Source organism: Lactuca virosa, chromosome 2 (genome assembly GCF_052849685.1).
Source record: "Lactuca virosa cultivar CGN04683 chromosome 2, Lactuca_virosa_CGN04683_v6, whole genome shotgun sequence".
In the NCBI taxonomy this organism is placed as follows: domain Eukaryota; kingdom Viridiplantae; phylum Streptophyta; class Magnoliopsida; order Asterales; family Asteraceae; genus Lactuca; species Lactuca virosa.
In genome coordinates, this window is record NC_136427.1 from 63,962,501 (window position 1) to 63,972,934 (window position 10,434).

Here is a 10,434-nt window from a genome sequence, read left to right on the forward strand (position 1 = left end):
TATAGGTGTTTCTGCGTAATGCGCGGGCATTCGCTTAGTGTGTGTGTGTGTATATATATATATATATATATATATATATATATATATATATATATATATATATATTGTCAAAGTATCTTTGTGCTCGGTCAACATGTTCCGATTGTTAATTTACCCTGTAATGAAAATAAATTAATTAGTTTTTCTTTAAATAAAAGGATATTACCGACTAAAGTTTTCGCTGCTTACATTATTTTTAACGTTAGCATGTTCAAATGCTACGTACCCTTAACATACACATATATAAATTCCAACGTTTTATATGTTTGTCTCATTTATATGTTGTTTGGGGAATATAATATAAACAAATAGAAACTAATTAATACGTTTTATGGTGGCAATGTCATCATGTTATAGTGAACTCAGATGAATGCTTATTGACAAGAACACAAGAGATGTCACTTAACTACCATTTTAAAGTGGAGCAAGAAGTTGGTTCTTCTACTTATGCATTCTTCGGATTCAATGGTAATAGAAATGTTGTTGAACTTAATTTTAAGGTTCTAAAGCGTCTTTTTTAAATCAAAGTGTAACGTTATATGTTTTTTGTAGGGACTGCTGGAGTTTGGCGGATGGCAGCACTTAATGAGGCTGGAGGATGGAAGGATCGTACTACAGTTGAAGATATGGATCTAGCAGTTAGAGCTAGTCTTAAAGGCTGGAAATTCTTATACATTGGTTCAATAAAGGTCAATAGATTGAAACGTATTACTTCCGGTATGAATATAACCTTTCTTTGTATCTTAATTTAAGTCTTTATGTGTTGATATGTAGGTTAAAAACGAACTACCAAGTACACTGAAAGCTTATCGTTACCAACAACACCGATGGTCTTGTGGTGCGGCAAACCTTTTCAGGAAAATGGTCTATGAGATTATCATAAGTGAGGTAACATCATTATTCTTTTTCTCCTTTAGTTTGAAGATTTGTGAATCGTTTACTTTGTTATCCAGAAAGTTACATTGTGGAAGAAGCTACATTTAATATACAGTTTCTTCTTCGTAAGGAAGATTGTGGCTCATATTGTTACATTCATGCTCTATTGTGTTGTAATTCCTATATGTGTGTGGGTACCTGAAGTTGAAGTTCCAAGGTGGGGTACGATTTACATCCCAACCATCATCACTATCCTAAATGCTGTTGGGACTCCAAGGTTTTTATTCTTTAATATAGTTACTAGTCTTTTTACTAAGAACGGGATGTTTGTCATACTTCCATCCTCTTTTGTAGGTCCTTATATTTGGTGGTATTTTGGATTGTAATTGAGAATTCTATGTCCCTTCATCGATGTAAGGCTACGTTTATCGGACTCTTTGAGACTCAAAGAGTGAACGAATGGGTTGTAACCGAAAAGCATGGAGATGCTTCTAAGGATAAAATCGGAACCAGACAACATGGAAGACTTAGCTTCAAGCTAACTGAAAGGTATGTATCCTTAACAAGAGAAAGTATATATCCTCCTACTTTTATTCCTACTTATTATTCTACCCATGTGAAATAATGACAAGTGTCTTAAAATGTTATTAAGTTTATCAAAATGTTAAACTTGTAACCATTTCATATATGTAAGAAGATAAGTAGGAAGAAAATGTAAGATGGTATTTAATTTCACCCTTACCAATGGTTTATTTTAGAGAGACTAGTAAACTCTAGTTTATTTTAGAAAAACCAGTAAATTAAAGAATGATTATAAGGAAAATTTTGAAATACTCCAACCAAATGTTCTTATTTTCTCAAACCCATCAACAAATATTTTTCATACATACATCTTGAACAATATTGATTTAAATGACCTCACACATATATATATATATATATATATATATATATATATATATATATATATATATATATATATATATATATATATATATAGACACACACATATGAAAAGTATCAAACTATCAAATTCACAATAAAAACATTAAGTCCTTACTAATTTAGTAAAGTACCAAACAAATAAATTCATAACAAATACATTAAGCCCTTAACAATTTATAAAACTACCAAACTAGAAAATTCACAAAAATGTATTAAGTTCTTAACTATTTAGCAAAAATACCAAACTACCAAATTCATAACAAATATATTAAGCATCGTATTAAATTACATAATTAATATAATAAGTACCTGAGTTGTGATGCTAACGACTATGATTGTTACTGAAAAAGAGGAATTGTATATGTACATAGAAATAAATTTATACCCTATGTGTCTTACATGTCATATTCCAGGACCCAAGACTTTCACAAACACACCTATCACATCAACCTTGATTGGATTACTAGAGGAGGCTGAGAGTTACGTTTTAAGAGAAATCTCATGAAGCATTGTGCATTTTAAAAAGATTATAAATATACTTGAAATTTAAAGTAAAAAACAACAATCAACTTCAGTTATGAGTAATATAAACTTACATAATGATCATGAGCTTATCGGTCGACGAATGCCCTTTGTTTATTGGCATGAGCATCGTGATATGCTTCTACCCTACTCAAATTTTGTTTAACATTACAAAGTTGTGTTATACTTTAATAAACACACACACACACACACACACACATATATATATATATATATATATATATATATATATATATATATACACACACACACACATACACATACACAAATACGTTTTTATAATTCATTGAGAGCACTAAGTTTTTTGAGATCTTAAAATAAATATTTATTAAACATTAGATTAAAAGAGGAGTAGATTCGTTATTGACATGAGCATCATGACACGTTCGTGTCTATTCAAATTCTATATAACATTACAAATTGTGTTACACTTTAATAAATACACACACATACATATATATATATATATATATATATATATATATATATATATATATATATATATATATATATATATATATATATATATCACTAAGTCTTTTGAGATCTTAGAATCAAAATATTAACCATTAGATTAAAAGAAATGTATATTTATCAAACGGACGTGCATTTATCAGATTACAATAAAAATCTCAACGCAAAAAAAATCCACTTATTTTTTTTTTCGTTTTTTTAATTGTCAAAGGTTATTTTATTAAAAAAAAACCAAAAAAACCAAAATTTATAATTTTTTGTCCTTTATAAATAGACAACATTATTGATATGTAATTTTCTATATTTTTACATGTATATATTGGTCATGTGCAAATATCCACAATTGTATTTGTGGATAAGTCGGTTGTATAAAAAGTCATTTGCTGGAAAAAGATATTAATTTCATATGATTTCCATCTACACATAGTTTATGTATAAATAATACATGTGTGCACAAACAGGGTTATGCATATGACAACAAACAAAATGTGCATATGTGCACATCCAAATATACAAGTGCACAATTGTATTTGTGCATATACACACATTTGTGAATATTTTCCCGATATTTGTTTGTTTTTTTTATAAATGTCTTAATAGGCTAAAATGTTATAGAAAATGATTTGATGAAACAAATGTCGAAAAAAAAAGTTTTTTTCGAGTGATGAGCGTACACGCATATTTTACGTTAAAAGCATGCATGTGTGTACCAACACAAATGAGCACAAACATAAATGTGCATACGTACAAATCATTATTATAGACATAAAATATATGAAAAAATTATCTAAAAATATGAATTTCTATTTATAGAGGAGACAAAATTATAAATTTGATATTTTTAGTTTTTTTCTCATAAAAAAACAAGCTTTAGAAAAATGTAAAAAATGAAAAATAAATCCATTAAGTGAGAATTAATTTAATCTGGTGTATGCACGATCAACTTACTAAAGTTTGTCACTTTTAATCTAATGGTTAAGACCTTTATCCTAAGTTCACAAAAAACTTTGTGATTTTATTAGACTCTAAGTTCACAAAAAACTATCAATATATATATATATATATATATATATATATATATATATATATATATATATATATATATATAGTGGGAAGAGAAGAGAATGAAATATGAGTAACTTAACATGAAAGGTAATTTTCTTATATAGAAAAAATATTACAATTGATCATTCTATTAAGTAAAATATTTTGAAAAACTTGGAGTGTTTTAAATAAATATGGTTGAAGATAGAAGCCTAACTTGAACCATATTGATTATATATATATATATATATATATATATATATATATATATATATATATATAAATATTAGCAAAATACCCGACTATCAAATTCATAATAAATGCATTATGTCCTTACTAATTTAGGAAAGTACCAAACTAATAAATTCATAACAAATACATAAAGTCCTTAACAATTTAAAAAACTATCAAGCTTGAAAATTCACAAAAAATGTATTAAGTTCTTAACAATTTAGCGAAATACAAAACTACCAAATTTATAACAAATATATTAAGCATTGTACTAAATTAGTTAATTAATATAATACGTACATGAGTTTGTTGTGATGCTAACGACTATGATTGCTACTGAAAATGAGCACTTGTATGCGTATGTAGAAAGAAGTTTACACCCTATGCGTCTTACATGTCCCATTCGAGGACCCCAAGGCTTTCACAAACACGCCTATCACATCAACCTTGATTGGATTACTAGAAGAGGTTGAGAGTTAAGTTTTAAGATAAATATCATGAAGCATTGTGCATTTTAAAAAAATTATCAATATACTTGAAATTTAAGGTAAAAACAACAATCTACTTCACTTATGAGTAATATAAACTTACATAATGATCATCAATTAATCGGTGGACGAATGCCCTTTGTTTATTGGCATGAGCATCGTGATATGCTTCTATCCTACTCAATTCTATTTAACATTACAAATTATGTTATACTTTAATAAACAAACTCACATACACAAACAAACAAACAAACACACACACACACACATATATATATATATATATATATATATATATATATATATAATAAACACACACACATACACATGTTTATAATTCATTGAGATCACTAAGTTTTTTGAGATATTAAAATACATTTTTTTAATCATTAGATTAAAAAATGGAGTAGATTCGTTATTGACATGAGCATCGTGATACGTTCGTGTCTATTCAAATTCTATTTAACATCACAAATTGTGTTATACTTTAATAAATACACATACAACTCTCTCTCTCTCTCTATCTTTCTCTCTCTCTCTTTTTATATATATATATATATATATATATATATATATATATATATATATATATATATATATATATAACGATTCATTGAGATCACTAAGTTTTTTGAGATCTTAGAATCAAAATATTAACCATTAGATTAAAAGAAATGTATGATTATTAAACAGACATGCATTTACCAGATTACAATAAAAATCTCAACAAAAAAATCCACTTATTTTTTCCGTTTTTTTAATTGTCAAAACTTATTTTAAAAAAAAACCAAAAAAAACCAAATTTTATAATTTTTTTGTCCTTTATAAATAGACTTCATTATTGATATGTAAATTTCTATGTTTTTTTTCATGTATATATTAGTCATGTGCAAATATGCACAGTTGTATTTGTGTATTTTCTAAACATTTGATAACTCTTTTCTTCAATATTAAAAAAAAATTATTAGGATAAGTTCGTTGTATAAAAACTCATTTGCTGAAAAAAAATATTAATTTCATATGATGTCCACATACACATATTGTATGTATAAATAATACATGTATGCACAAGCAGGGTTATGTATGTGACAACAAACAAAATGTGTATATGTGCACATCACAAATATACACATGTACAATTGTATTTGTGCATATACACACATTTGTGAATATTGTCCTGATATTTGTTTTATTTTTTATTTTTATCATTTGTTTTATAACTGTCTTAATAGGCTAGGATGTTATAGAAGATGATTTGATGAAATAAATTTCTAAAAAAAATGCTGTTTCAAGTGCTGGGCATACATGCATATTTTACGTTAAAAGCATGCATGTGTGTACAAACACAAATGTGCACAAACATAAATGTGCATATGTGCAAATCATTATTATAGACATAAAAAATATAAAAAAGTTATGTATAAATATGGATTCTATTTAACGAGGACAAAAAATTATAAGTTTGATATTTTTAGTTTTTTTTCATAAAAAACATGCTTTAGAAAAATAAAAAAAAACGAAAAATAAATCCATTAAATGAGAATTGTTATAATTCGGTGTATGCACGTCCAATTTACTGAGGTTTGTCATTTTTAATTTAATGGTTAAGTCTTTTATCCTAAGGCACAAAAATTTTAGTGATTTTATTAGTCTCCACCCAATATATATATATATATATATATATATATATATATATATATATATATATATATAGAGAGAGAGAGAGAGAGAGAGAGAGAGAGAGAGAGAGAGAGAGATCCAATTAAAAGTTTTTTAGTAGAAAGGTAAGAAGTGTGTTTTTCGTATTTTTTGGTGAACAAAATAAATAAATCACTAGATTAATAAAAAATAACATGCTTCGTAAAATAAATCCCGAAAAAACATCTCCATGATTCATTTTGATGATAATTTTGTTGATATTTACTAAAGTTGTCATAATAGTGAATTTTTTCTTGATTTACTTAAAAATGAATAATGAAAGTGGTTTTTTGAGAATTTTTCTTACGAATAATCTTACTTTTGAATCATGATTTATTTTGTTTGTTTTGCTAAAAAAAATATGTATGTAAAAAATTTCTTTCCTTCCAAAATTTTCTTTTTATTTTATCTTGGGTTTATATATATATATATATATATATATATATATATATATATATATATATATATATATATAAATCTGTATGGTAACTTACCTTCTTAAAACAAACACTCTTGTAGGTGCTTGTCCCTATGTGATTCTTTATTATTTGCTTTGCCCGATGATATTCTGTGTTTTTTTAGAACATATTTGGTGTTTCTCCATTAAGAAATGGTTAACATCATCATTCCAATTTCGCGGATCCATACCATTGGGTGTTGAACCCTTTCTCTTTCCAATTTCTCATACACTTTTATATCTTTAGAGTAGGTTTTCGTATTATTTTACCACCTCTATATCACATACACATATGAGCAGTAAAGGACTCTTATAACCATGTAACCTTAGAATCATCTGAAACCGTTTGAAAATTAAACCATTGCTAAAAAAATAGAAAAGTTTAAAATCAATCAAAACTAAAGATATGAAATATAACTATATTAGTAATTTATCCCAAGATGCTAGAATATGACATCTTTTTGGCTTCAGAAACCTCTTTCCAGCTGTCTTTATAAAAAATGACATCCTGACATAAATAGTTGTTAACATCACGAATGTAATAATGATATACATGACCATCTAGCAAGCAAGTAGCAGTCACGTCAAACACAAACTGAAGAGGCTGCTTATTGTTTTCATCATATGCATTTTCCCCTTTCTATTTTTTGAGATACAATTGCATTAAAAATATTAGTCAATATAATTGATAATAAATGAATAAATATAGTAAATAAATACATCGTAATAAATCATAATTACCACAAGCTTGATGTGGCCATGAGGACGTCCACCAAACAGTTGAGGTGGTTCCTGACCGTCGTCATTGTAATGACACTGACCCATCATAACAGCCATGAGGTGTAACAGAACAATCTAAAAATAACATAGCCTCGAAAGTTATAATACAATATAAAGACATTCGTATAATACTAAACTAGTTGTAAAACCCGTATATTATACAGGTTGATTAAAACAAAATGTTAAACACGAAGGAGTAAACAGAAAGTTTATTTTTTATTTGAAATTTAAAATAAATGAAAATTATGAGAAAAAAATTAAAAAAACATGCAAATAATAAATAAGTTAAACTTACGTGTCAGACCCGTATACTAAATGAGTTAATTATAACAAAATGTTAAATACGAAGGTTTCAATTGTATTTATTTGAATTTGAAATTTGAAATTAATATAGTTATTATGGTATATTTAATTTATAGAAACTAAATTAATAATATAATGGAAAATAAAAAATGAAAGTAATGATAAGTGGAAAACAAATATCTCTAAATTACAAATTGACATTTGACAAGTTGAAGGAGATAATGACATGTGCCAATAAAATTCTTATTTATTAGGGAGGATACAATGCAAAATAAAACTTTCTATGTTGCATTAAGTCTAATATGCTTACATCAAATACAAATCAAATATAAGTTATATTGGTATGAATACATTGTGTTGAAATATTTTAATTTTCGTAAGCAGTTAAAAAATAACTCAAGCAAAATTACTAATACTTATCTTTTATCTTTTATTTATTTTTAAAAACTATTTAAAGTGTGAAATTTGATTAAACAAACTAATATAATTTAAACAAGAATAAAAAAAAAATTAACCCGTTATCCAAGATAGTTAACCAGTTTTAATGTTATATCAACTAATTTGTAATCGAAATATCATTTATAAGAAATAAAATATAGCTAATAAGATAGAAACTAATTATATTAATAGCAAATAATAAACATCGATAATAATGATTTAAAAACACAAAAAAGATATTAATAATTTCTTTGAAGACCCTATAGATGTAAAAAAAAAAAATCATTGACCAAAAATAGAATACGAAAAAGTCCATCTAAGTGATGAACCGCTACATGTCATAAAGATATAAATGAAAATAGAATAAAATCTTCCAAGACCAATGTGAGAAAGCATATTGATGGGAGTATTTATTTCTCGTGTGTTGAAATACTAGAATCTAAGAATATATATTGTATTTATTCAAGAGGATACAAGATGAGAGAAAGAAACCATATACTTGTAGATAAGATTATTTATATAGGCTAAGTTACTTAAAAAAACCCCTAATTAGCTTACCATAATTATATGAATATAAATAAAGATCTAACAATATATATTTGGACTCATACAGGCTTCTTGTGCTAGAGCTTTGTGTGGGTCTTATCCTCCTTGTATCAGGTTGCTATGATCTTGTATTTGGAAAGCATTACTACTACATTTACCTATGTGTACAAGGTATAGCTTTCATCGTAATGGGTTTGGGTTATGTTGGCACTCAGGTTCCCAACTCTTAGATGACATTCTCCATCAGCCATTTTTGATCGACAATTATTTTATCTTTGTGCCCGGATCATTTCTTCATTAGCTACACCATACAATGTTTGAGAAAATTCATTTAATTGAACGTTACCGTATTGTTTGCATACAAAAAAAAGTAAAACATGATAGTTCCATACAAAGAATCATAAAAGCACACAAAAGACAAGAAATGGTGAAGTAAAGGTTGGTACCTTTTTCATGTTTCATGAAAGTTCATAAAGTAGAAGGCTTACTTGTATTTACTGGGTTATGTAGATTTTGTTTTGAAGTTTGATTCTTGTTTGTTATATATATGTAATATTTATTTATTTTAAATAACTAGACACTGTGACAAACATATTTTAAGTACTCAATGACGACATGTCATTATAGGTTTTGTCGATAAAGCCTCGTAGCCATTCCTAAAAACATTGCTCTTGAAGGTTTGGTTGTTGTACATCACCTATTTTGCAATGTCATGTGTTAGTCATATGTTATTTTGTATATATTTTATGATGAAGTTAGTAGTTAAATTGATGAAAAAAAGGCTAGTTTGTGATAAATACAATAAACGATTTAATAATCAATTTTAGATTACGCTAGCCATTTTACAGTTAAATATGATCATTTTGTTTACTTGAAGTTATATCACTTGTCATCTCAAATTGAATAGTTGACCAAATCAATTTAAGTCATTAGTTAGTTTCGTTCCAAAAAATGCCAACCCCCTTGAACAAAAAAGACTTGTCAGCCAAACAAAGATCAATGTACTCTCCAGCTGACTTATAAAAGAGAAAGAACATGCAAATATGGACAGAAGGTTATTGATCTAATAAATGACAAATGTTACTTGAATCCTTAACTATTCAATTGATCTTTGAAGAATAGTGTATAAGGAGTAACTTCCTTATGTATTGAGATACATGAGAGCTATATTGGTAATCGAATTTCATGTGTATGAAATTCAAGAGAGACCTTTTAGTTTATGCACTGTGAATTTAGTTTTCACTTTGTAATTTCATTTTTTATTTAAGGAATTACTTACGTATTCGATCTCATTTAATTTATTGACAATTTCAAATTTAGAAATTGTATTTTAATTTATTATCTGTTTGTAGAAGCGTGTATTCACACTTCCCGTTTCTACAAATTGATTATTCATATCGTTCAGGTATTAGAGTAGTTGGAAAATCCTTTGATAGATCTATTCCTACATTTTGAAGTCCATTTGATTATATCTTTCGCTTAATATGTTTGCTAAACATAACCAATAAAATACAATCCTACTCTCAGACATTAGACCATTTGATCAAAAATGCTTTTGAGTTTGGAAAATTA

General features: G+C 26.6%; 1 protein-coding gene across 2 annotated transcripts in view; it reads left to right on the forward strand.

Moving 5' to 3' along the window:
* The window catches only part of LOC145159139 (glucomannan 4-beta-mannosyltransferase 9-like), a 37,523-nt gene extending 27,966 nt beyond the window's left edge, over positions 1-9,557 (forward strand). The window contains exons 4-9 of one of the 2 annotated variants that reach the window (XM_079078055.1): positions 397-507; positions 592-728; positions 814-927; positions 993-1,192; positions 1,270-1,464; positions 2,274-2,400. In XM_079078055.1, coding sequence (XP_078934181.1) covers positions 397-507; positions 592-728; positions 814-927; positions 993-1,192; positions 1,270-1,464; positions 2,274-2,337 — 821 coding nt within the window. In that variant the 3' untranslated portion in view covers positions 2,338-2,400. Of the gene's footprint in view, positions 1-396; positions 508-591; positions 729-813; positions 928-992; positions 1,193-1,269; positions 1,465-2,273; positions 2,401-8,929 lie in introns of those variants that run through there. The other variant, XM_079078054.1, reaches the window with a different exon arrangement.
* The last annotated feature ends 877 nt before the right edge of the window (positions 9,558-10,434 follow it).